The sequence below is a fragment of the Sturnira hondurensis genome, unplaced genomic scaffold (assembly GCF_014824575.4).
Source record: "Sturnira hondurensis isolate 20B ecotype Veracruz unplaced genomic scaffold, ASM1482457v3 Scaffold0000167, whole genome shotgun sequence".
Taxonomy (NCBI): Eukaryota; Metazoa; Chordata; class Mammalia; order Chiroptera; family Phyllostomidae; genus Sturnira; species Sturnira hondurensis.
In genome coordinates this window covers 5,165,251-5,192,850 of record NW_028072798.1, presented here as the reverse complement: position 1 = coordinate 5,192,850, position 27,600 = coordinate 5,165,251, and the positions used below count along the sequence as shown (strand labels likewise).

The 27,600-nt window shown below is 44.8% G+C and overlaps 2 protein-coding genes across 2 annotated transcripts; both read left to right on the top strand.

The window, feature by feature from the left end:
- Positions 1–73: 73 nt before the first annotated feature.
- Positions 74–27,600, top strand: TMEM242 (transmembrane protein 242). Its single transcript, XM_037054536.1, has 4 exons — positions 74–231; positions 1,051–1,151; positions 6,581–6,718; positions 27,276–27,600. The coding sequence occupies exons 1-4, from the start codon at positions 144–146 to the stop codon at positions 27,372–27,374; spliced, it is 426 nt and encodes a 141-aa protein (XP_036910431.1). The 5' UTR covers positions 74–143; the 3' UTR covers positions 27,375–27,600.
- On the top strand, positions 20,308–21,913 carry LOC118992470 (L-lactate dehydrogenase A-like 6A). The gene has a single exon (XM_037054439.1). It carries the CDS (start codon positions 20,451–20,453, stop codon positions 21,594–21,596), a length of 1,146 nt encoding a protein of 381 aa, XP_036910334.1. The 5' UTR covers positions 20,308–20,450; the 3' UTR covers positions 21,597–21,913.

Here is a 27,600-nt window from a genome sequence, read left to right as displayed (position 1 = left end):
TGTGCGGACTGAGATCGGCCCCCGGGCCGAAATTCAGGTTGTACACGGGAAAGTGAGAGCGGAACCTTTCTCCTCCACCTCGCTGTCGCTTCCAGCCGGGCCCAGTTGTCGCCGGACACAGTAGTGGAAGCTTTATTATAAAAATGGAGCCTGCGGTCTCTGAGGCTGGGGAACGGTCCTCCGGGCTGGAGGCTCCGGGATCCACGGACGACCGGCTTTTCCTGGTTAAAGGTGCGGTGTGGTGAGCGGCGGGGGTCGAGCGAGCTCAGCCCGGGCTCTGCCCGAGCTGGAGCGGACATTCCCACTGTCGCCCGCCCTGGGAGTAGTTCGCCTGGGTCTGCTTTTGAGTTTACAGCTGGGGGTTCGGCGGCCCGGGTGGGTCGGTGCTCGTGCTGGGTGGAGCCTCCCTGGTCGCGGGGAACTGGTTCCGCGCGCCGTTCTGTGTGCCTCATTTCTCCCGTGCCCTCTGCGGTCTCTCCCGCGCCCTCCTTTTTTTCTGTACGCTTCGAGTGTACAGCTGTGCTCCCCACACTGGAAGAAGTCTAGTCTCCTTCCGTCACCTTATATTTGACCCCTTTACCACCCCCACCCTCCTTCCCTCTGCTAACTACCATACTGTTGTCTGTGTCCATGAGTTCTTGGCTATTTGTTGCTTTCAGTTTTAAATCCCACATATGAGTAAAATCATATGGTTCTTGACTTTTAGTCTGACATATTTCTCTTAGCATGATATTCTCAAGATCCGTCTGTCCCTGTGAAGGGTCCCTGTGCCCATTCTCTGCACTTGGGAATATCTCAGAATGACCTCAGGAACTAGAGGTCATGAGGTCATGCAGGTTTCAGAGGCCCTATCATGTATTCCTGATAAATGATGGCAAGAGCTGCTTAGCCATCATTTCTGGAATTTCAAAAGTAATTTTGAATGTAATTTAAGTAGTACCTAAAATTTAATTGTGTACATCTTTCTAACTGCAGGGTTTGTTGTGTGTTTTTTTTTTTCCTTAATCTCTCTCCCCATCCTCTGCCCCCTACCCCCAAAACTCTTGGCAGGTGGACTTTTCCTAGGTACTGTGGCTGCCGCAGGAATGCTAGCTGGATTTGTTACAACATTATCATTGGCTAAAAAGAGAAGCCCTGAATGGTTCAATAAGGTTTGTGACACCAAAATCCATTTGTAGCATCGGTATTGTTTACAACTAAATGGTAGCTAAATAAAGAAAATATCCATGACTTTTAGAAGTCCATAGGTTTTAGAAGTAAACCTATGTACACTTCATAATTTCAAGAAGTGCTCAAATTAATCAAGTCTTTCTTAAAAAGAGGTACTTAAATATGTGCTTTCTTAAATTTTAGCACAACAAGACTTTGAAGGCTCAACCAGTACATTTTCTATTTCCAACGTGATTTTAGATGTAAATCTAGGTAATTCACTATCGGTTGTAAGAGGCCCCAATAGTTCATGTACAACTAAGAAAGAAAACGTGATACCAGTTAAACTCTTGACACAGTGTTGACTGCAAGAGGCATTTCCGTCTCAGAGATGCTAACATGTTCAAGTGAAGTGCATCTTCGTATGGATGGAAAACACATCAGCTCCTTGAATTCAGAGATCACATGTGCTTGGGCATTGCTGCAGCCCTCTCTCTGGCACACAGTAGGTGCTCAGTAAATTTTGACTGAATGACTAACGTGCTTCAGGCAGAAAACTTACTCCAAAAGCAAGACTGAAGAGTCACCATTGTGGTCAGGTATAGTGCATTTGCCTAGTGGTGAAATTGTCCTCACATTTGCTCATGGATACTTGTTCTTAGGTATTGTTCTGTCTCTGCCCTCTCCTGGTTTATTTATCTGTTACAATACTTTATTGCTTCAACACCTGTAACTTGGGCTCTTTTATGAGCTATAGCTAGCTATAAGAGATACAAAAATAAAAAACATGTCAGCCCTTTAGGCAGCTAGCTCTGGTGCAAGAGACAGATATTAAATAAATATTCATACAAATAATTACATAATTACAATTTGATGTTTGCTCTAGAAGAACAATGTTAATGTAAAAAACTCATAAACCAGCTGAACCCCTTTCCATTTCTATGTATCTTTAATAACCTAGTAGCCATACTTAAGCCTTATGAATGTTGTCATGGTAAGAGACCACATTTTAAGTGCATCCAGGTCCCCTTCTGATTACTCAGGGCTTATGCAGAACTTCCCAAATTATTCCTATGAACCGCATGGCCATTTCCACCTATATTACAGAATATTTTGAGAAGCTGGTGAAAACTACAAATTCTTGGGGGGGGGGAACCCCACGAGTGTTCACAAGTTTGCTTTTGGCTTTGTGGTTCTAAGATTTGGTTATCATATATGCCCTTTATGGTCTAATGTGGTTTTCAAACTGTGGTCCACAGAGCACTGGGGATGCTTGAGACCCTCTTGGGGGGGTCTCAAAAATTTTTCATAATGAGGCATTTGGACAGTACAGAAGTCATGGGGGCAGGGGGACTGCTGGTACCTTGGTGTCATCAAGGCAGTAGCCCCGGGCTGTACCAGCAGTCATTGTGTTCTTCATTACCATGTGCTTACAGTTTAAAAAACCATCTCTGTCAAGGAATGACCTTGTTGAAGCAGTAAAACTGTTTTATTGACTCTTGACTCCTGAACATACCTCTTTAATATTCTGTGTGAAGAAATGGGAAGTACTGCTGAAGCACTCTGCTTTGTATCAAAGAAAGATGTTTCTCTTGAGGAAAAGCAATTGAGTTGCCCAGAGAACTAGCTGCTTTTTCATGGCATGTTGTTTTTACTTGAAAGAACAACGGACACACTATAGGTATTCAGTAGAGGGTATATGACAGACACATTCTTAAAAATAAACAACATAGACCTGTCTCTTCAAGCAAGCAATTGTCAGTGTATGTTGTCAATGGTAAAATTGGAGCTCCTAAGTGAAAATTAGATTTCAGAAAACTTTTATCTGCCTTTGTGGGTTGGCAGCTGCTCAGTGCTCAAAGGGTTTTCTGATGAGATTTGTGGTGATATTAACAAACTGACTTTTAAAAATACGGAGAACAAAGACAACTTATCATCTTTCTGCTATAGCTACAGCTTCTGAAAAATTATAAAAATCTTTAATATATATATGTTTATAAAAACAGCCAGCTATCTCTATAAAGAATATATCATAACGTTGTATCAGGTAAGAATACCTTATAGAGGAAATAACTAGATTGAACATTCTTTTTAAATATCAGTTTGATATACCAAATTCAGCCCCAGGTTAAACTGACAAAAACTGAAAATGGGAACTTTATCCTTAGGTATGAAGCTGGCATTCGACAGACTGAACAGTTTGCTCTTGATCTTCGCTCCATCTGGGAATAACAGATTCTTCTTGTCACCCGCTCACACACACCCGTGCCTCAGGCACGAGGGGTTAAAAACGCAGTTGCCACCTAGAAAAGAGTTTTTCTGTTTTTATCTTGGAGACAGTAAATATCATAACTACAGTGTGATTTGTTCAACTCAACTTCCAAATGTACATGCTTTGTTTTCATTTAAATGAAATAATGCGGCAAGGAAAATTTTAGCTTTCATTAAATATATATGTGACCAGCATATATATTTATATTTAGCTTTCATTAAGTATATATGTGACCAGCATATATATGTGTTTATAGCAAAATATCTTTTAAAGCAACTTTTTTGGGGGCAAGTCAGCCTTTCCTGCGGCAGGTCAACCCGTGTTCATTTTGAAAACTCTGAGCAGGATTTCTGACGGCCACATGACCTGCACTCCAGAGGAAAAAGCTTGTGACTAGACTTTTAAAAGCTTAAAGATAGATCAACTTTTAATATTGTTTCCACAAAAGTTCATTTTTGGAAGTATGTAAATAATAACTAAGAATAACTCACTTCATCTCACAATCAATTTCTGAAGGCTGATATACAAATTTAGCATGCACTATTTTTAAAAAAATCTAAGTTTGACAAAACTAAGATTTTATTGGGAATATTGCTATGTCATTAGGCTTTTTGAATAAGTAGTTACCTTTTTAACTTAATTTAGTCAAACAAATGTGGGTTTATGTAGACTTTAAAAAATATCTGTACATATATAGTACATATGTAATTTCTGTCCTTCCCAGGGAAATAGGGAGTTTTTAATTTGAGTTTCTAAAATAAAATTTAGGCCAAAGCACTTCAGCCGACTCCAGGTGGGTGATACTTGGTTGACAGCACTACTTCTGGGTGGGAGTCCAGGCCGGTTAGAACATGGCGCCTTCTGCGCACTCGAGGGAGCCGCTCTGAAATTACAGAGACACAGAGGAGTGAGATACGGGGGGTGTTGTTTTTATCACAGAAAATGGGTAGGAAAAAGTGCTTGGAAATGTTGTTGGGTCTAAGGCGCATCTTAGCACAGTGTAAGTCGGTGAGTACCGAGTACCTATGAGGTCTGGGCACACGTGGCACACAGAGACAGAGCTTCCGTGTGCTGTCAGTAACATTCACGACCATGAGGAACGTGTGGGAAGACACCTGTGTTCAGAAATGTGTTGAACAGGATAAAGAACTCTTCTAAAACAGAAAAGGGCAAGAGAATGGAAATACATTTCCAGGTAGAAGGTAGGATGTTATACATTTGCCAATTTGTTTGATGTCATTCTTATGAAAATGCCAATGAGTGGACATTTTCACCAATTGTTTGGGGGAAAATCTTGACAGAATATTCTAGGATTTTAAGAACAAACAAATGAGATCTCATCAAAATAAAAAGCTTCTGCATGGCTAAAGAAAACAGTATTAAAATGGAAAGAGAACCAACCATACGGGAAAACACATTTGCCAATGATACCTCAGACAAGGGTTTAATCTCCAAAATATATAAAGCACTCACACGACTCCACTCTAAGAAGACAGGCAACCCAATTAAAAAATGGGCAAAGAACTTGAACAGACACTTCTCCAAGGAGGACACACAGAGGATCCAGAGACATATGAAAAGACGCTCAGTATTGCTAGCTGTCAGAGAGATGCAAATTAAAACCATAATGAGATACTACCTCGCACTGGTCAGAATGTCCATCATAAACAAAGCAACAAACAAGTGTTGGAGAGGATGTGGAGAAAAGGGAACCTTAGTGCACTGGTTGGTGGGATTGCAGACTGGTGCAACCACTATGGAAAACTGGAATTTCCTCAGAAAACTAAAAATGGATCTACCTTTTGACCCAGCAATTCCACTGCTAGGATTACACCCTAAGAACCCTAAAACAGTAATCCAAAAGAACCTATGCACCCCAATGTTCATAGCAGCACAATTTACAATAGCCAAGTGCTAGAAGCAACCTAGGTGCCCATCAGTAAATGAATGGATCAAAAAACTATGGTACATTTACATAATGGAATTCTATGCAGCAGAAAGAAAGAAGGAGCTCTTATACTTTGCAAGAGCATAAATGGAACTAGAGAGTATTATGCTAAATGAAATAAGCCAGGTGGTGAAAGACAAACACCATATGATCTCACCTTTAACAGGAACCTAATCAACAAAACAAACAAGCAAAATATAACCAAAGACACTGAAATTGAGAACAAGTCAACTGTCCAGAGGGGAGGGAATTTCAGGGGAAAAGGGCAAAGGGTTTGCAGGAACCATTATAAAGGACACATGGACAATAACGGTTGACGGGGGTGGAAACGGAAGGGAAGGGGGCGCTGGGATGTTGGGCTGGGGTGGGAGGAAAAGGCAGAAAACTGTACTTGAACAACAATTTTTAAAAAAGAATGTTTTAGGATTTTTCTGGAAGAAATAATAGGCAAAAGCAATGGATACATTTTTTTAAGAAGCAATGAGTATGATGTATTTTCTTGATATTAAGACTTTTTATTCTCATTAAGTCTGTGACTCTGGCATAAAAATAGATAACAAGTTAGTTGTACAAAAATAGCTTGAAAATAAACCTCTCTATATAGGTTTCTCTAAAAAGCTGGGAGGAGAAGGGTTAATCGATCAGATTGGAGTGGGGTAAATTCCCTTGAGTCATTAGCTCCCATCAAAACCAGAATAAACACCAGATGAACTAAAAAGTCAGTGGTAAAGAGAAGAGACAGTTAAAAAATACAGCTAACAGAAAAGAGAAATGAATGTCACTTTAGGAAGGGGAAGTTTTAGTGCACTTGAAAACATGAGAATGCCTCTTTGATCCAAGACAAAAACTAAAAACCAAAATTCAAGGAATTAAAAGTAAAGCAAACTAGGGGAATAGGATAGTACGCATCACAGGTGTAGGGGCTGAAGAATATTGATATATAAAGAAAATCCAAATAAGGAAACATGCAGTGGGCAAACAACATGGATATACAGTGCAAAACGCATAAACATTCGGTTAACTTGGGCAAAGGCTCATTTTCACTAACACAGGAATGTAAGTTATAAGTGGTTTTATATAAATTTGAATGGTTTCTTTGGGGGTATTTTTGTAGATATTGCTATTTTTTACATTAACTTCGAACAACTCCCCAGGTATTTATTCTCTCTGAAGTGCTGACTCTCACCCCGGCCTTTCTGCCTTCCCTGCAGGGGAGCCTGGCAACTGCTGCTCTCCCGGAGAGCGGGTCGTCCCTGGCCTTGCGAGCCCTGGGCTGGGGCTCCCTGTACGCATGGTGTGGGGTTGGCGTGATCAGCTTCGCCGTCTGGAAGGCGTTAGGAGTTCACAGTGTAAGTAACTACAGTCCTGTAACGTGTCTGGAATGTTCATCCTGCTTTCTGTGTCCAAATCTTCCCAATTCGCAAATTTGTACTTTGTTCACTATCTTAGGAAGTGACAACAGAGAAGGTAACTAAATTCTTGCTAATAACTAGGCAACTCCTGATGATTATTAAATTATATAAGTAATTTACATATTTAAAGGTGGTAGAACTTCAAATGTAATTAACAAATGACTAATTCATAGCAAATTTCATTTTATGTAAATTGGCACTAGCTACTTGTTCAGTGAAATTATCGACTTTGGAACAACTTTCTATGCTTTGGGACATCCATGTATATATGTACTCTTCTAAAGCAGCAAAAAACTGTAAAATTATTATTTAAATTATTAACATATTTACATATTATGGGAAAAACTTAAAAAGCCTCTGTGTGTGTGTGTGTGTATATAACTTAGACTACAAGCTAAAAAGCTATCCATTCAGAATGACTGTCTTTCAAACTACCCATGGAAGCTCTGTGGACCAGGCTGTCTGTGACAACTGCCAGTGATGGATGGCGGTGTGCAGTGGGACTGGTGGCAGCAGGGAAGTGAGGGAAAGAGGTCCTGGGTGTGTTTCAAAGGTGGAGGCAACAAGGATCTGTTACAGATTGGATGCAAAAGGGGAGAGCAAAAGTGAAGTCAAGGATGTCTCCAGGGCTTTCGGCCTGAGCAGCCGGAAACTGGATGGGGACCAGTGTGGCAGAAACAGATGTGGGGGTTAAGTCAGGGGCTCCTTTGGGGACCTGTCGGTTTGAGATACCCGTTAGGTAGCCAAGTGGAGAGTCGAGCCAGCAGTTAGATGTGGAAGGTTGGCATTCAGGGGGGAAATGCAGTGAGATATAATTTGAGACTCATTAGTGTATAGATGGTACTTAATGCTATGAGATCAGAATGACCTCACTAAGGCAGTGAACATAGAGAGGTCTGAGGAAGGAACTCTTGGGCCCAGCTGAAGGTTAGAGGTTGGAGAATGAGGAAAGGAGCAACCGAGGTTTGCCCACTGTGGGAGTAGGGAAGGCCAGGAGGATGGTGCCTTGGGTGTTGGGTTTTCAAGGAGGCGAGACAGCACAGACAGTCCACTGAGTTAGCACGTGGCGCAGTCATTGATGGGTACAGCTGAGTACGAGAGTGGCGGAGAGAGATTGGAGGAAGCACGCATGGCAAGTCTTTTGCGTTTTACTGTAAAGGGAAAGAAAGAAGTGGGATCATACTTAGAAGGGGGAGTTGGAGCCAAGACAGTTTGTGTTTATTTATTTATTTATTTATTTAAATTTTATTTATTTATCTTTAGATGGGAAGGGAAGGAGAGAGGGAGAGAAACATCAGTGTATGGTTGCCTCTCATGAGTCCCCTGCTGGGAACTGGCTTGCAACCCAGGCATGTGCTCTGACTGGGAATCGAACATGCAACCCTTTGCTTCACAGGCCCGTGCTCAATCCACTGAGCTACACCAGCCAGGGCAATTTGTGTTTATTTTTTAAGTTGGTGAATTAACAGCACGTGTGCATGGCAGTGGGAGTCATTCAGTAGAGGGGGAAGGGAGGGGAGAATTGCTGGAGTAATAGGTATTATTATTAGAGTTATTACTGGCATTAGTGAGTTTTTTCACTTGGCTTAATCATAACTAAACATAGGCATTATTGTACTTTCCACTTAAAATATACTGATACACACACAGATGTTGCTTTTCTCCTAGTCTGACTAACCTTTAGTTTTGAAGTAACTGTGGGCAAATTTTCAAAGACCAACAAAATTAAGTTATTTAAATTAAATTATATGCTTGCAGACTTGGCTTTATGGGCTAGACTGTGCTATTTCTAGAATGTGAACTTCTGTGGGACTGATAAGAGGATTACTGCCTAATAAAGCATTTGAGGGAGAAATATTCTTTTCTGATTGACACTATTGAATATGAGGATACTTAGAATCCTTTTATATTGCGTCTTAATGTCTTTAACTAAAAAGAGAGACTGCAAATACACTCTCTTCCTACATGTAGGTCATTAGACACATCCGTTTGATCTCTATGGCCGAAACATCTCATATAAAAATAAACCACTGACAATTTGTCAAGGGGACATCTTTTGAAAGCAGGAGTGTTTATTGACTTGTTCATTCGGAAGACATTTGTGGGCCTGCCCTGAGCCAGGCTCTGCTAAGACAGGGCACTCAGTAGACTTATTAGGGACGTCTTAGGCTTTAATTTAAGACTGAGCGGGTTCTCAGTGGACGACCCAGCCCGGAGGCTGGTGGAGAGCAACATGGTATATTTCAGCTCTGCATGTGTAGAGTTGATGAAAACTGTGCGGTTCCCACAGAAAAGCCCATTGATGAACTTTTCTACGGTCTTTTGTTGGGAAATGCCCATTCTTCCGACAAGGAAGCAGTCAGAAAATGCTCAACCGAAGCAGTCCAAGTCTGTGCGCTCAGTGATAACCGAGATGACGGGTGTGGTCAGAATCAGTTTCAGGGTCAAATAATTGTTGGTCGCTCTGCCTTCAGTGGTATTAAATCTCCAGTATAAACCCAGTTTTTTTTAAAAGGGGGAGGTGCCATCTAATGGCTGACCCAGAGCAGCTCACATTCCCTATAATGGTATAGGGCCTATATCGTTGATTCTAGCTACATCTGCTGGCCCGGAAGGGAACATGTTGAAAATGCTTAAAGTGAAGCCCTTCAGTTTCTTAGAAATATTTTGGGTGTACTTTTTGTTTATTCACATTTATTGTGCAATTTTATTTTACATGGAATATGTATAAGATAAATATAAATTTGTATTTTATACAGTGGTATATCATCTAATCAGAAGTTCCAGAAGAGGAGAGCCAGTGGGAGCTATTTTGTCAGCGGACCGAGGCAGAGGAAGTGGGAAGGGCACAGAATTTAAAACATGACCTTCCCTTTGCTCCGCTGACCGGCCTTGGGCAAGCCCGGCTGACTGCTTAGCATGGGTTCATCAGTCACTGAATTAGGTATTTTATCAGCGGATTATGATGGGAGGCAGCATTAATTTTATCACAGTCACCTAGTTGTGAGAAGAGTGAATAGTGATTGTGGGCTCATGGTCCTAGGAGACCGACACGGTCAAGCCTGGTGAGCGCCACGCCACCGTGGCACCGTGACAGGCTGTTGTATCAGGGCAGACGTTTTAAGTGGAGAGAACAGCTGGGATCAGTGCTCTCCAGTCAGTCAACAGGACCTTCAGTGATACCAACTGGTTGCGCCCCTGCTACCAAAAAAAGGAAACAGTCCACCTACAGTTAACTTGTTCCTCAAGCACAATGACTTGAGAACTTTCTTATTTTTTATTACAGTTGGAACAAATACTTGAAAGGATTTCTGAGGAGGTTGAGCATATTCAGTTAGTCTTTTTTTTTTCCCCTTCCCTTAGAAGGAAAAACGTTAAGTATATAAATAATTCCTGGCTGATATAATTGGAAACTTCATAGATCTTTATGCCGGTGGACCCATAGTCTACATTTGTTTGAAGTGGGGCTGTGGCCCCAAAGCACTGGTCAGAATGGCCCATTGCCGATGTTTACTGCGGTTTGTATGTAACATGTTCATGACACCCTGTGTAGTTAGAATTTACAGGTAATTTATCAGTTTGCTCTTACAGGAGCTAAAACCTCAATGGTAATAAAACTATGAATGAAAACATGCTTAGTTATTGTGAAATACTTTAAATTGTTCAGAGATTTAAATTTAAAAATTAACTTATAAATGGAGTTGTTTTGTTTCTTTATTGCCCTTTTACAATGGGATAAGAGGGATTTGTCTTTATTTATATATATATAGGTATTTTTAAAGAAAAAATATATTTTGGACCTCTGTTTTCTTTTTTAAACAAAATGCCTTTACTTTGGTAAAAAATATGCACTCAGTGTTTGTGAAAGAAGAATTAATGTAAAAATACAAGAAGGGACAGAGAATTACTGGACATCTCAGAGTCGTGGTCACCTGTCACAGGAGGAATGTCCCTCCGGACCTCCTTCCATAGGCACGTGCACGTAATCACGTACAGATGTTTCACTGCACCACCCGGAAGCCTTCCTCGCTGAATTGCCATAGGAACCTCTTTGCACAGCAAAGAGGTATATAAATCTCCATCACTTTGAATGACCACATGGTACTATACCGTGTATTATCATTTCCTTAATCAGTTCCCTGCCAACAGTATTTAGATTGTAGTTTTTCACTATTAAACACTATAGTAAATCTTTGCAGGCTTACATCTTTTTGTACTTTACTTGGTCAAGAAATTTGTTGTAGAGACAGCTGTTATTGTTGAATCAAAGTGCATGTTAAAAATGTTTTTGATATCTGTTGCTAAAAGGCCCTCCAGGAAAGCTGATACAATTTAAAAGATATCAACAGTGCATGCAAGTTTCCTGGCACCCTTGCCATTAGTGGCTTCTATTACTCCGAAATTTTTGCCAATCTGATAGAAAGCACTCCCTTTCTTCCTTGACCGTGTGCCTCCCAAGGCCCCGCTGCTGTAAAGGCTTTTATGGAAATCATCTGAGATCGAGGGCTTGTCTCCTCATCTGCTGACATAGGTCGCTTCTTTCTCAAAAGCTCAGGCCTTTTTTTAAAATAAAACATATTTTAAATATTTCTCTAAAAATTATCACTTGACTTTCCTGTTCTAAGAAAGGTCATTTAAGACAAGCAATATTGTACCTTTCCTCTAGGACAGTATCAGATGCCAATAAAATTTATTTTCTCCAGCTGCTACTAGGCATACTTTTTATGTTAATATTTAGGCTCGCTTCTTAATTGCTTTATGACCAACTTGAGGGCTTTTGCTAATTATACTCAAATCCCTTTCTTTTTGACTTTGTAACTGATCTATGCTTCTTTCTTCCCCCACTAAAATCAATAAAAACACATCCTTCAGTGAGGATTTAAAAAAAAAACTATGGAGAAGCTTAAAAGTTTTTAACTTCTAAGATACCTAAGAAGGAAATAGACTTCATGCTATAGAGTCTTCATTCATTGAGGTCAAAAATCAAAAACAAATCCGAGTCTCCTAGCAAACTGTTCAGCATTAGCCACTTCTGAGTCATCTTCAGAAGTCTGAAAGCAGCCAAAACATTTCCCTTCTGCATCCTTGCCTAATCTAATTTCAGTGTTTCCAAAGACCTTGCCCGCTTCTGCCCCCAGGAAGCAAGCTTCAGTGTCTTATTCTGATTACCAGATGTCAGCAGACTCCGCCTTGCTTCCCCTTCCGAAGGGTGCGGAAGGCCCAGAACACAGAGTCATCATGGCCTTGCAGACAGGCCCAGCTGTCAGGCTCTCAGGCCTTCAAACAGCTGGAGCACTGAGGATATTTTCCCGCAGTCGTTTTAAGTGAGTGGGAAGTGGCGCTGTGTGTCCGTTAAATTCAGGTCTGAGCAGAACGTCTCTGTAACCCTCCTTCCCCTCCCTGCAGCTCTAATGGGCCCGGCATCCCCGCTGTGAGGCACGTGATGTAAATGGGGCGGGGGTGGGGGGGCGGCAATTTGGTGACAGAGAGACCGCATCACAGGGACTTGCTTAGTTAGAAAAGGGAGATAATGACCAATGCACACTTTTTTCTGGGGGCTGAGGGAGAGAGAGACACCAGCTGTTTGGGCATATTGCCAAGGTAGCTCTTTACAAACCCACCAGTCCCTTTTATAAGTAAAATGGGGCCCCAGGCGTTTTATGAAGTGAGAATGCGCAAGGATTACCGAGAGGGATAAGCTCTGCCTTCTTGTTCAAGGCCTGGCACGAGTCGGGCCTAACCACTTCGAGGATGTTCCCACCAGAGGAAAGGTGTCCTTGGTTTCACTTGCGTTTTCTTTTTCTTTGTGCTTATTTCTTACATTGAGCATAGAAAATGGGGCATGGGCACGCAGACCTGTCTCACTGAGGGGCCATGAGTCCATGCCCGATCGCTCTGCTTTCCCTTAAGCTTCATTTAAAAGGTACCTGTTATTGGTTAGTCACTTTTGAATATCTAGAACTATGAAAAATAGTATGTATGTTGATATACTCCGATATTATCATTCATTTACCCTGTATCAGACAATGGAAGTGTTCTCTCAAATTGAGTTTTCTTGACCGAGATATTTCCAAGTTTAAGAATAGAAAACTTGTTTTAACGTGCTCTGTATCTTTCTATAATGTGAACTGTGCCGATTGTAATTTCACTCTGTCTTGATGGCATAGTTATACCAGTTCTTTGCTTCGTGTGCTGACAGGTTCTGGGCTTTCATGGTTTTTTATTCTTTTGGTAGTTTTCCTGGATCCTTGTTTGGCTCTCGTCTCTCTCTCCAGTAGCCCACCGACTCCGGAGACGCTGCTGCTGCCCTCCCCTCGCAGTTACGCCCAGATTCCTGCCTTTGCCCTTGTAGTTTCTTCCCCGGGCTGGTCGCTCTGGTAGCTTCGTCCGCGTGCAGTCCTGGTGCAGCCCCGGCTACTGGGCTGCTGCTCATGGGCCTGCTCGGCTGGACACTGAGGCTGGGGTGTCCTCCAGGCCTCATGGGCGTTCCCACTGAACTGCCGTTTACTCCCACCCCGCTCCTGGTCACGCACTAAGTGGCAGTACATCCACAAGCTGCCTCTGGAGAAAAGCGGGACTCGGCTCAGGGCCTCGGTCGTTCTTGCCCCTGCACCCCATCGGTCACCCCTGTGGTTGGCAGCACCTTCCTGCCCGTGATGGTCGCAACTCGTCTCTGGCCTCTGTGCCTCTGCCTTGCCTCTCCGCGCTCCTCCCCCCTCCCCGCCACCCGCAGCCACTCAGGGGCACCGGGCTCCCCCTCCCTGAGCTTCCACCCGCCCCTGGACTGTGCACCGCCTCCTGTCCCCATGGGCACCTGGCCAGGGACCTTTCTCCCATAATGACCCTCGGTAACCCTTGGCTTTGCCGACGGTCACCTTCTCCCTCCGCTTGTGTGCGCCAGCTCGGAGCGTTCTCCCGCGATACCCCGCGTCCGTCTCTGGCTACCAGCCCACTGGTCTGCTTCCCTCCACGGAACAGATTTCCGTGGGCCCTGCTCCTTCCCCAGCACCCCTGAAACGGCTGTTGTCAGTGTCGCCGGTGTCCTGCGTGTGGCCAGATCCAGTTCTCGTCTTCGTCCTCTGCTCCTTGACCTCTCCAGTGACGTTTGACACAACTGCGACTCCTCCCCTCCACAACACACGGTCTTGCTTTCTGAGACCTTCAGCCCCAGCAGCCATTTGTGCCCGGCCCCTCTGCGGCCCCCCTCTGGCAGACTGTTCACGTCAGTGACCGTGGCTCCCGCTTCGACTCTGCCTCCGTCGCTCGGTGCTCTCCTCTAGGCCTTGCCCTCTAACAACCTGTGTCGCGTGGGTGCCCACACACATGGCTCTGGCTGGGCCTGCAGAGTCGCCTCGCGCTGCCCGATGCACGTCTTCACCATGTCTCACCGGCGAGTCACCGGCGAGTCCGCGACCTTTCCTCACCTCCTCCCCAGCTGGCTCCTCCCCTGTCTCTGCCGCGGCACCGAGTGCCACTCCCACCCCGGAGCTGTTCAAGGCAAAACCAGGCACAGAATCATCTCCGAGTCTTTCATTTCCCTGCATTCCCTTCCTCTGACCCATGAGCAAGTCCTGCCTACTAGCTTTGCTACTAAACACAGCCTGGCTCCTTCCATGTCCACCGGCCTCCATTCCTCTTTTGCCTTGTGTATCGAAATGGTTTTCTACGCAGGAAACCGACCTCCCCTTTACTCCCTTTACAACTTTTTCTCCACATAGTAAAACCAGGAAAGTCAGCATTCATGCTGCCTGTCACTACCAGAACCAATAAGTAGAGACAAGGATTGAATCTTTATGGGTGCTGTATTCAGATGTCAGCAATCTGAGAAGATGGCAGGTTATATACCCTAAAAAACCATCTTAACACCTAATCTCAAGACAGCCTTTTTATAAGGAGAAAAGGGTAGGTGAAGGGGTTGCAGAAAAGGTTCATTAGATAATCTGCTGATCAACAGTCCTTTATTTTCGTCATGGACATTCCCTCCCTGGAGTACACGGGCTCAGATACCATCTCCATCCCCACGGCTGGCAGACCCCCTGGGGTACAAGGGCTGAATTGCTTGTCAGCCTCCTGCAGCCACGGGTAGGTCATGCACTCCAGTTCCTGGACTAATAGCTTTCCACGTGCGGTAGTCACTTAAGCCTATCCAATGTAACAACTAAAATTTGTAACTCTTGAGACCCCCTATCAATAGCAGACAGAGATACTTTAAAAGTGGGGTTAGGTCATGTCACTCCTTTATTTACACCCCTTCCGAGGCTTCACCTGAAGTCTGTCACTGTGGAAGCAGCATGGTCACCACCCCCGTCCTGCCCCCACCTCACACTGCCGTGGCCACCAGTCCTAGGTCTGAGGAGGGCCTTTCTTCTCGCTCTGCCCAGGAAGCCCTGTCCTCTGGTCTTGGCACAGCTGGCCCTGTCGCTGTCCGGGGTTCAACCCAGACCTGTCTCACCTCCAAAGGGGCTCCCCAGGCCATCTGATCTAGAATAAAGTAGCCCTTTCGTCCTGCCACTCAGTTCCTCTCCGACACTGTCCCGTTTCCTTTTCTTCACAGCAATTACTGCAAAATGAGGTTATATTGACCATTTCCTTGTTTTATCCATCTTCACAAAAAGCGCGTCGGTTCTAAGACAGTAGAGACCTCCTTTATCTCGTTCGTTCTCGTGTCCTCAGTACAGATAACAGTGCCTAGTACAGAGGGGGCATTTCGTCAACATCTGTTGAATGAAATCTGATCATACCACATCCCTCATTTCAATGGCTCCTTCTTCCCTTGAGAATAATATTTGAGTTTCTTGAACTGGTTTGAGTCCCTCTGTGATCTGGCCCCTCCCTGCTTATTCACTAACTCACTGGTTCTCAACTAGGGGCGGTTTTGCTTCCCCTCACCCCCAAATGAAAGATATTTGGCACAGTCTGGAGATACTTCGGCTGTTGGAACTATAGGATGCTGCTGGCATCTAGTGGATAAAGGCCAGGGATGCTGCTAAACGTCCTACAGTGCACAGGACACATCCACAAAGAATGATCTGGTTGGTAGGGCCTCAGGCAAGAGCCTAGTCGTGTCTTCCTCAAGCCTTTGTCACACACGGTTGTGGAGTCGCTGGGAGGCGTGTTCTTCCTGTGCTGCGTGTCCTTGTGGATCCGCGCCTGAACCCTCCTTCCTTCCTTGCCTTGACCACCTTGAGGCAAGTACATTTTTTTATCTTTATGATACGGAGTTAATCTGTTTTGGCAGTTCTGAGTTCTTAAAGGTAACTTCAGTTTCTACCTCAGATTGAAAGTAACAAAGATTTTCTTCATGTCAATTGTTTTAGATGAATAAAACTGTTGTTACTGAGGACTATAATACTACTTCTACTACTTAATCCACTGGCAGAAAATAAATGAGGTAATTAATAAAACACCTATGCAGTTAGACCCTGTCTTTAAAGTTTCTCAATTTTTAGATACGATTTGGGATGTTTATACACATACTGAGGAATTTTCATTTGTTTTTCCACATTAAAATATTTTATTTTTTTCCCTTTTTATCGGGTTACTATAATACAAGCAATTCTTTTACACCAAAAATTATGTGTAAGATGATGCCTTTAAAGAACAAAAGCGAGCCCTGGTGGTGTAGCTCAGTTGGTTGGTGCATCAGCCCATAAACTGATAGGTTGCACGTTCGATTCCAGGTCAGGGCACAGGCCTCGGCTGCGGGTTTGGCTGGGTTGGGGCACATGCCAGAGGTAACTGATTGACGTTCCTCTCTCACATCAGTGTTTCTCCCCCTCCCTTTCCCTCTCTCTAAAGTCAATAAGTGTGTCCTCAGGTAAGGATATAAAAATTAAAAATTAAAGAAAAGGATTTAGATAATAAGAGTTTGCCAATTCATGTTACAATATTTCAATACCATAATAGGAAGTTGATCCCAGTGTTGCCTTTTGATTTGACAGTTTACTTTTATTCTGTTCAGGAGACAGGCTTTGTGGCCTGCTTCTGACCTTCCCCAGCATTCCCAGTATTGCTGCCAAAGGCAAATACATCCAGGTGCTTGAATTTGTAGAGACCCCCACACAGGGATTAGGTGGTTACAGAGGTTGTAGTGCCTCTTAGCAATAGAATTACAGCCCACTCATTCATTTTAAAACTACAGTTTGCATTTATGACTTTCAAATCAGAAGACTTTTAAAATAATTGTTTATATAATGCCCTACTTGAATGCTGGTGAGTTTATAGACTACTTTAGATCGGCTTATAATGTGAATTAACACTGTGCTCAATTACATATTTTTTTTTTTTTGCGAATCAAAGGTTTTGTGCATAGATTTTTCTAAAGTTTTCCACAGAACAAAACATTTTAAAGAATTTTAAAGGTTAAAAATATTTGCTTTTGCGTTTGTGTTTACTATTTCCTAGCACTGTATGATTTTTCTCTTTTTTTTTTTGAATGTTCTAACATGGTAATGGTAGGTAATGGGATTAAAAAATCTTTATCTTATCAATAGCTTTATCTGAAATTTACACATCAACTGTGCTTGGAAATCCCAAACAGACACATTTTATGTACCCCTTTATTCAGTGCCTTTTCTTCTTACCTTTTTAGCCTTCAAGCCTATCCTAACTCAGTTCTATAGTTATTTACTTATTTTTTTCTACCATAAACATTTTTACTGAATCCCTATTCATGGACCAAGCTCTGTTCTAGAGAACAAGGATACCTGGTACATGAAAGGTGACCCCTTTTGGATTACATTTAATTGTGTGTGATAAATTCTATCATGGAGAGAGATATGAAGTACTTTGGTGGTATAGGATTTTAAAATGTCTATTCTGTGCCCTGACTGGTGTAGCTTAGTGGGTTAGGTAGGCATCATCCCACAAACCCAAAGGTCACTAATTCCTGACTAGGGCACATGCCTGGGTTGTGGGCCAGATTCCCAGTTGGGAGCATGTAAAAGGCAACCAGTCGATGTTTCTCTCTCACATGGATGTTTCTGTCCCTCTCTTTATGTCTCCCTTACCCTCTCTCTAAAAATAAATACATTTTTAAAAACTGAAAAAAAATTCTAACTCAATTCTGCTTAGGGCATTGTAGATTTAGGAGAAGACGGAATACAGATAGTCCCCAACTTATCGTAGTTTGACTTTATGATGGTGTGAAAGTGATATGCATTCAGTAAAAACTGTACTTCGAAATTTGAGTTTTGATCTTTTTCCCAGCCTAGCAATGTTCAGTACAATACTCTCTCTGATACTAGTGAGACGACCTTGCCCCACTATAGCTAATGTAAGAGTTCCGAGCACCTTTTTGGTTTGGTAGGCTAGGCAAAGCCATGGTGTTTGTTTGGCAGGTTAGGTGTATTAAATGCATTTTCCACTTAATGATATTTTCAACATACAGTAAGCTTTATCAGAATGTAATCGTCTTGTAAGTCGAGGAGCATCTGTACTTGAACTGGGCTCCTAGATAGGAAAAGGGCAGGGGAGCTGGGGTGTGTCAAGGTGGAAGGACTTGGTTGTAATCATTCTTGGTCCAGAAGCTCAGTGGTCATCTTTATTTCCTGTTTCATTCCTAAGTGATGTAACCAAAAGTACTGTGGCTTAATCCTTTCATCAGCTATAATATTGTACTGCATTTTGAATAGATAATTTGAGTTAGGTTTTCCATTCAATAAGAATAATGAGCCACCTAAGACAGAAGGTCATTAGGGTAGGAAGTTGCCTAGTTGTAGCTGTTACATTTAGCTTCCCATGTCATTGAGTAGACCTAAATCTGTTGTGGAGGTCATGTGCATTTCTTCATCTCCCTTAGTTCTTTCCTTATCTCCAGACCTACTATACATTAAAAAACTGCTTTGTTTGAGGTATTTTTGTTTTGGAGAGTGTTGTTGGGTTTTTTTCCTTCTCAAAATTGATTTGGTTGTGGTTAAGGGAGAAAACTGAAGAGGCAGCTCTCATATTGTATTTCTGAACAGGTTCACACTCTACAAAGAAAATTACTATAGAAAGAAGACATCTAGCTAAGAGTCTTTCTGTCCTTGAATTTCATCCTCAAGAACACTTATCTTGGAAAATGATTTGACTGGTCAAAGGCATCTTTATGGTAAGAAGGTGGGTACAGGCATTCGGTTAAAACATATCCAGTTTCGACTGGAATAAAAGAAATAACTATCCAAAGACGGGCTTTTAAAAGGATCCCTCTAAAATGCTGGACACTATTAAAGGTGATCATTTTGAAAATTCCAGCTTTTAATTGGACAAATAGCAGCCATCGCTCTGACCACCAGTGTGGAGAGAAGTCATGTGCGTGGTGCTCCTGCCACTTCTTGTGCCACGGAGCTCGCGACCGTGCCCTGCAGACAGGGCGTCCGGCCCGCGCCAGTGCCGGGCAGACACCCTCGGAAGGCTGCAGGGGCTCTGCTGACCGCCCACCTGTCCACTGCCCGTCCCCCCCTTTGCTTGTTTCTCCTCTCTTCTTGGGCTGCATTTCAGTGGCAGGAAGGAGGAGGACAGATGGGCTTTCAAGTTCCGAATGTAAAATATTCATTCTACCAAGATTCAGTATTCTAAAACTGATTGTCCTCCCCCGGCCATGAGGGAGCCCGCGGGGTGCTCCGAGAGCCCCATTAGGCGAGCGCCCGTCGCTCTCTTAGAAGGAGCGGAGAGCTCGGACGAACCCTTCCAGGGTCATAACTTCGTTACAAGTGGGGAGGAGGCACCACCTCTGTTTGGACTTGCATAGTTTATTGGGTTTATTAGGGCAAATATTTCTATGTCCTGAGAAACCTGTAGCTCCTAAGAATGGCCGGGGGAATGCAGCAGGAGGTGAGATGCGCTGTGCAAGCGAGTGGAGCCGCCCCTGGAGCGGCGCGGGCGGGAGCTGCGTGGGCCAGCCGGGGAGAACCCCCACGCGGGCGGGCACCCGCCGTTCAAGCCCCTGTTCAAGGGTCGGCCAAGTTTTATTTTACTGCTTCATTCAGTGCTCTCTGGGTGTGGGTTGAAATTTGCCACTTTGAGGACATTCAAGCCCTGTCTGCATTCTGATAGAGGCGGCACCATCACCCTGCACTTGAGAAATCACCAGCTACCCTTCTGCGTGACAAAGGAAGGGCCCCGCTCTGGGTTGGACTCACCGCAGTGGCGGGGCGGGGCGTGCAGACTGGACACGAAGCCAGCCTCTCCGAGCAGGAGCCCTGCAGCCTGGACGCGGTGCAGAGCGGGCGCCCCACCCCTGCGCCGCCGGCCTGCGGAGAGTCGATGCAGGGCACTCTGGGAGGACGGAGAGGGGCTCCGGTGCAGGATTTAACCTTCTTTTCATCTGGACTGAATGAAAGCGTTTCTACTTGGCATACATACTGAAAATACAAACCTCGGGTTGGCCAAGCATTCACATTAAATAGCAAAGAGAATTTGCGTTGGTAAAACTTGTACGCAACAAGTATTGTATTTTGGAGAGGCCGTTGTGGGATTTTGTCTCGTGCAGGTGCAGAGCCACACTGAGCCTCGCGCTGGCGCAGAGCCACGCAGGCGCAGAGCCACGCCGAGGGGCGGCCAACGGCCCACATCCTCGCGCAGGCGCAGAGCCACGCCGACGGGCAGCAAGCGGTTGAAGCGCTCTTCCTCTGCCCCTGAAAGCTTGCGTGCCACATTCTTCCTTTCTCTTCCCCCGCCTTTTGACCGAATGGCTGTGAGCTGGGGTCTGCTGTGGGCCGGCTGGAGAGTGGGCGCTGCGAGAGCGAATTTCCTGAGTCTGGGCACAGCACCGTGCCCCCGCCAGCTAGCCTGCACGCCACTCCGACACCCGTGGTCTGTCACCCCCGTGTCCAGGATGGCGACTGTCAAGGGTGAGCTTATAAAGAACTTGACTTCGGAGGCGGCCGTTCCTCGCAATAAGGTGTCCATTATAGGGACCGGATCGGTAGGCATGGCCTGTGCCATCAGCATCCTGCTGAAAGGCCTGAGCGACGAGCTGGCCTTGGTGGATGCTGCGGAAGGCAAACTGAAGGGCGAGACCATGGATCTGCAGCATGGCAGTCAGTTCGTGAAAATGCCAAACGTCGTCGCCAGCAAGGATTACCTCGTCACCGCCAACTCCAACCTCGTGATTATCACGGCAGGAGCACGCCAGGAAAAGGGGGAAACGCGCCTCAATTTAGTCCAGCGCAACGTGGCCATCTTTAAATTGATGATTTCCAGTATCATCCAGTACAGTCCGCACTGCAAGCTGATTGTTGTTTCCAATCCAGTGGATATCCTAACTTACGTAGCTTGGAAGTTGAGCGGAATGCCCAAAAACCGTGTTATTGGAAGTGGCTGTAATCTGGACACTGCTCGTTTTCGTTTCTTGATTGGGCAGAAGCTCAGGATCCACCCCGAAAGTTGCCACGGGTGGGTCCTTGGAGAGCATGGCGACTCCAGTGTTCCCGTGTGGAGTGGAGTGAATGTCGCGGGCGTCCCTCTGAAGCATCTAAACTCAGACATAGGGACCGATAAAGACCCTGAGCAGTGGAAAGATGTCCACAAAGATGTGATTGCCAGCGCCTATGAGATTATTAAAAGGAAAGGCTATACTTCTTGGGCCATCGGTCTCTCTGTAGCCGATTTAACGGAAAGTATCTTGAAGAATCTTAGGAGAGTGCATCCAGTTTCCACCATGGTTAAGGGTCTCTATGGAATAAACGAAGACGTGTCCCTCAGCGTGCCTTGCATCCTGGGAGAGAATGGAATCACAGACCTTATCAAGGTCAACCTGACCCCCGAGGAAGAGGCTCGTCTGAAGAAGAGTGCAGAAACACTTTGGGAGATTCAGAAGGATCTCAAGTTCTAAAGTTGCTACAGCTACCGTTCTGGAGATGTTGAAGAAGAGATAGAAGTTGTATATGTCAATTTTAAGTAAACTTAGATTCCTAAAAGTTGGAACAGGATGGGGTAGAGTGTCTCCCGTTTGTTTAGCCTCCCAGCTCTTTTATTTAGCATCTAGTTTTGTTAATTTTTAAACAGTTCCTAGGTGACTGCATCAGCGGTGTTTTTGTACCACTGATGGACTAGTACTTACCTTGAGTTCATATGTGGTTGCCATTTGGCCCAAAAGAATGTGGAGTGTAGAAATATTTTTTGTTATAGAAATATTTTGTTCTAGCTGGCTTACATACTATTTCATCTATTTTTATTCTATTTTTTAAAGTTGTAACTTTATCTACAATGTAAAAATAAATGTGTAGAAGTACTTTCTGTAATGGAGCCATCAGCTGTCTTTACTCTCCTGTACCAGCTATCAGAGGGCCTTTACAATGACATCAGGGAAAGGTCGCTGCACGGAAGGTCTGTGCATTTGTGTGTTTGTGTGTGAGTGTGTGTGGTGTGAGTGCTGTGCGCACCCCATGCCAGAGAAGCAGAATCATTAGGTTAAAATATGAAAATAATAGCAGTCAGGTTGTAGCTGTTATGAAGTATTTAAATGCAGTAAAAAAATACAAAGCTTTTAGGAAGAGGCTTGACAATCAAAGGTGGTACAATTACTGTCATTTATTTGGCAGAGAAAGGGAACATCCCAAAATTGTTCGGTTACTAGAAATAATGCCTGATTGAAATAGTTTTACAACCGCCTCTGAGCTCATGACCTGTGAGCATTTTAGATCAGGAAGCGTGTTCTAAATTGTTCTCGCTGGGCCAAGGCCTGGCCCCGGGCCTACACGCTCCAGGGCCATCCCTGTTGCTCAGTGTACCCCTCGTTAATGGGGAGCTTTTGCTTTTGAATTTTGCCCTGTTGTTAATCATTGTCAAAAAATTGGCCAAGTCAATAAGTACTTTAGGGATTATAAGTCTCAAAAAGTTACATTTCCCATTTTCATTCCTAAATTAGTTGACTTTACTACAGATTTTAGACTTTAGACTTTATACATGTGATACAGTGAGCATTTGAGAGATAGTGAACCTTTACCTAAATGATAGTTTTGTAGCTTAGAAAGTAAGTGGACATTTTAAAAATGTGTTAGCTCTTCTAATGCAACGGAATATTAAATAAGCAATATGGTAGGTTCAATGGTACCTTAGGAGCCCCGTGGATATCAACAGGCCTAATCGAAAGCGAAGGGCACTAGCGTCTGCTGTATACACTACGCCAGTTCTGCTTTAGTTAAATTAGTAGGCATAGGACAGTGATGTGTCCCACAAAAACGACCCTTTACTGCGCCGATCCAGGCTCCCATACTGTTTCACTGAAAACACCTAGAAATGTTCTGATTCCTCTCGAAGCAGTGTCATAGCACCCCAGAAGTGGGGAGGGTGGTTATAAGAAGTCTTTAAGCTCAACCTCACAGAGTCTCTCTTCTCCTTGGTCCAGCCCTTGAGTTTTTGTTCAGCCATGTTTCAGCCGATTGTTACACTGAAGGGCATGAGAGCATGCCTTATGCCTGTTTGGCAGTTCTCTTCACCATTAACGTCAGGATAGGTTGGGCTATGCTGCAGTAAAAAACAGTCTCCAAATGCATGGGTTAAAATAAACGTTTATTTCTGTCTCGTGTAAAATCCGCTCTGGGTTTACACGATGCTCTAGAGAAGCTGTCCGCAAGCCAGCTGTACCTCCGGTTTCCTTGCTGTCAAGGCACCGCCACACTGGTTTCCCTGATTGCTAGGGAAAGGGGAGGGGGGCCTGGGGAACCAGGCAGCTGTGGCTGCAAGCTCCACCCTGGAAGTGACGCACGTTTCTTTTACTCGCACTTGATTTGCCAGAACTGCTCACGTGGTCACCGAACCTCAAAAAGGGTAAAGAAACATCCCGCTGCTGTATCCACAAGTAGGACACTGGTAATAATCTGCATGCCATTCTAAATAACATGGTCACCGTTGCAAGAGGCATGTTTCTAGAGTGACTTTTAGTGACAGGTTATGACCTCCATGCTATGGAGGTACTGTCTTTCCAGGTCACAGAACCAGGGTAACTGTCCAGAGCGAGCCCTGGACATCCACCACGCGGTTGTACATATTGTAAACCATGTCAGTGTGAATGGGTCCACCTCCTTGACCTCTGGTTTCTCCGTGTAAAGTGGTCCTCATTCTGCCACAAGGAATTTTGAAGGCTAAAGAACAGTGTGATGTCTGGTACAGTGCCTGGCTTGTAAGTGATCCCAGGTGGCAAACATTATTTTTTCTGTTCAGGTAACATTTATAGTTTTATTCTGTTTTAGTTTAATAAGAAGCTAATTCCCAGGTTCTTCAGAATTATCGTTGGTGCTGTAGTTATTGACACGTCCAAAGGCTTTCTCATCCATCAGCCCCACGAAGCTCTGGCCTTCATTCCAGTCCAAGCCCGAGGCAAGCAGCACACCGGCAAGTGAGGGAATCAGCTGGGCCGTGGCGGGGAGACTTTAAAACTTGGACCTTTTAGTTCTAGTAGCTGCCTCTTGATTAGAATCAATAATGTAAGGATTTTTTAACTTAAATTGGGGACGTATCCTGGAGCTTTTTACAATTGTTCAGCACACCACCTATCAGACCAAACGTTTTCACACTTTTTCCCTGTCGAGAAATGCGTGGTACACGTACAGCATACCCCATGCTACACTCCTAGCATACTGGCTCTTTGGCCCTTGCGGAAGCTGCTGAAATGTGAATGAGAGTGACATTATCAGAGATCCAGTCTTGAATTGTTCTAATATCTAAAAAGTCAATTGTATCTGGTCTTCAGAATGTTCAGACTAGGGGCAAATTTCCAGTCGTCATGACATTCCCTTTGAGAATTGCTGCCTTGGATGTAGGTACCGTCTGATGGTATTAGAACCCCGAATTTTTGGACACGAACACTGGTGCTTTAAGGAAGCTGCTGTTGGCGCCCCAGGCTCAGTGCTGAGGGTGTGCCGTTGGCTTTATGGAGAGCGGCCCCTGGCAGTGCACAGTGCACAGCAGTGCTGCTGCGCGGGGCAGCCCTGCGGTCCGTAGCCTTGGGAGAGTCCTCTTTGCTAAGAGGGAAGGGAATTGATCCCCGAGTTTAGAAAATGCTTCAGAATAAAACTGACTTGCTGGATGGAGACATGAATTCCCAGCATGCCCCATCTTCACCAGACTTTGGGGTACAGAGTAGGGGGTGATTCTGTGGCAGTGGCTGTGATTGTTGTTGTGGAATGCGGTACGTTTATAACCGGGTTTGCCGAAATGTACACAGGCCCTGAATCTTTTCAAGCCCACTTTTAAGAAGGGGGTGTTCTGTGGGCCTGCAAGAAGGGTATCACTGATAAGACCAGCACCTTCTCTGAACTGCATATCAGAAATTGATACAGGTGAAAAAACCAAGGGTTTTCATTACTGTGCATGTAATATAAATTATGTAAGCTTTAAAACCTTCTGTGGAGTCCTACTGTTTAAGGCACCTGGAGTCCCTGTTTATAACTTAGATGTAGACTCTGGGCTCCCATTTCCACTGCTGCAGAATGAAAGAAGGGGCTCAATGGCGTTCTTTATCCCACTTGCCTCGATCCCTGGACCTTGCTCTGAAGCCTGTCTATTCCTAGTGGGCTGTTTTGAGATATGATTCCTTCTAGTGGTTCGGTTACTCACTCAGGACCCTGGGAACACGTGAATAATGCAATACTTGAGAAATGAGAGGCCAAAGCAATTGTGTCAAGAGGAGGAAACGGGAACAGAACCACGCTGAAATAGGGCAGCCACCCTTTCCTCGCCTCATCAGCGTTTCCCAGGCTCACCCCTCCACGCTCCCTATCACTGAGAAGGGGGCATGGCAGACAGTTCTGTTCGTGTGCAGGCTCCTGCACACTCCAGCTGCAAGTGCTGTCATCAGGCTCAGTTGTACCAGCTGTGCAACCCGGAAAGTGAAGGGAGAGAACCAGGCAGCACACTGCAAACCCTAGCCAGAGAGATGGCTGTCTTTCCACTCAGGAAGCCTCGGGCACGTCTCCTCAACAGGAGCACTTGGTGTTTTGGACAAAGCAATTCTTTTTTCATGCGCCATCCTAGACATTTAGCATCCGTGCCCCCCAAAGGAGAGGAGTGATCCCCTGTGATCGTGACAACAAAAAGCCCCATGGAATCAGTCCCTCCCCTGCGGATCAGTACTGCCGCCAGTCCAGGACCTCCGTGAGGGCTTCTCACAGTGCAGACGGGAGCTCCATGGGAGAGGGGCTGGACGTCCCGGGGGTCTGGGACCTGCCGTTGGCATGGCTGGCATGCACCTCCTACAGGCGACATGTGGAGGGTAACCTTGCGTATCTTCTGGTGTCGATATTTAAACCAGAATGGTATATAACTATAAAATAATGCTTTTAGTAAACATGCCATAATATTTATATCTTGAAACATAACATAAGTATTTTGATGATGCTATAAGGAAATAGTTAATGATATGGAGCACTTACCATGTGCTAGGTGCTTTGTATGTGTCATCTTTCTTAGGCCTCACGACCCTGTAGGCGGGGAATTATGTCCAGTCCACGCCTGGGAACTGCTGCTTACAATAAGCAGCTTTCCCAGGTGTTGGATGTGAACAGAGAGGTCTACCAGAGCCCGTGCGGCTAACAGCAACGCTGAGATGACCAGAATGAATGCCTATGAATGTACAAGTTCCAAACAAGAAGCACACCCTGAATTTGGAAACCAAGTAAGGACTCAGGTTCAAATTAAAATAAATAAGCATCCCCATAAAAAAGGGGTCGACTTTCAAACTAACCATTGTAAGAAATGAGTCCCGGGTGCCTCACAAACCCCATCCAGGAGGTCTGTACCCTGGGCATGCGCAACTGGGACACGGCCGAGGAAAGGGCAGTGCTGCGGCCCGGCGCTTCCGAAACACCCACGGACGGGACTGTGTAGATTACAAAGAACAAACCAAAGGGCATGTAGCTAGTGGTGTGAAATCTAAAACGTATCCAGCCCCCATAAATCAGTGGCCCCCCCCCACCCCCGTGGGCCGTGTGCGTTTGGTTTCAGCCAGGTGCCCCCTGATGACCCTGGATAGGAGGATCTTCCAGCCCCTGCCCCGACTCTCAGATTCCGGATCAGCCTCTCCTGGTAAAACCTCTACCTTCATCTTTCAACACTGGCATGTAAAAACGTTCTAGTTTGTCTGCCATTCATCGATTCGTTCATTTATTAACCCCCTAGCAAGTTTCTTCTCTCCACCCGTCTCTGGCTCTAAAATTCTTCTAACTTGGACCAGCCTATGTCCGTGGGTTTAGCTAGACAAATCTCGTGCTCAGCTGCATCTTTACATGGGAAGGCCAACCATGCATGCATAACTACTGCGGAGAGCCTGTTGCGTTCCAGATTTGGAGTGGGGTGTCATGTCATTCAAGGCCCAATAGATTTATATTTGGAAGAAGAAAAGAGGCGTGTCTCATTTTCCTTCAGGGTGGCCAGGACACAGTTCCTTACCTTTTAGTGGTCTTCCTCTGCTCTCGTAGCCTCGAGCAGTGACGTCAGTCAGCAGCCACATCCTCTCTGACTGGCGCCCTTCCCTTCTTTTAACATTTGATGATGGACTTTTTCCTTCTTTTAGATGAAAGACTTTCGAAGTAAAATGCAATCAATATTTCCAGCGATTCCCAAGAACTCCAAATCTGCTGTTGAGTGGGAGGAAGCCCTGAAATCCAAATGAGATGAGCATGGCGGATGAATTCCAAAACGGCTGAGTATAGAAAGGATACTAAACAGCGAAGGGACTCGTTGATTTCCCCTCAGGAAGGACACGAAGACTATTGTCTGAGCCCACGGGATGGACGGCGTTCAGTGCGTTCAATGTCTTTCACGTCCTGTGCTCACATGGGAGTGTGTGTGTGGTGCTGCAGGGAGGGCAAAGTTTTCCCAAAGTTCAGAAAACTGTT

Excerpts from the sequence above, each read along its gene's own strand:
- LOC118992470 (XM_037054439.1), top strand. The coding sequence starts at position 20,451 with ATGGCTGTGAGCTGGGGTCTGCTGTGGGCCGGCTGGAGAGTGGGCGCT.
- TMEM242 (XM_037054536.1), top strand. The coding sequence starts at position 144 with ATGGAGCCTGCGGTCTCTGAGGCTGGGGAACGGTCCTCCGGGCTGGAG. Across the intron at positions 1,152-6,580 it reads GCCCTGAATGGTTCAATAAG|GGGAGCCTGGCAACTGCTGC; the intron begins GTTTGTGACACC and ends CCTTCCCTGCAG. Across the intron at positions 6,719-27,275 it reads AGGCGTTAGGAGTTCACAGT|ATGAAAGACTTTCGAAGTAA; the intron begins GTAAGTAACTAC and ends TCCTTCTTTTAG.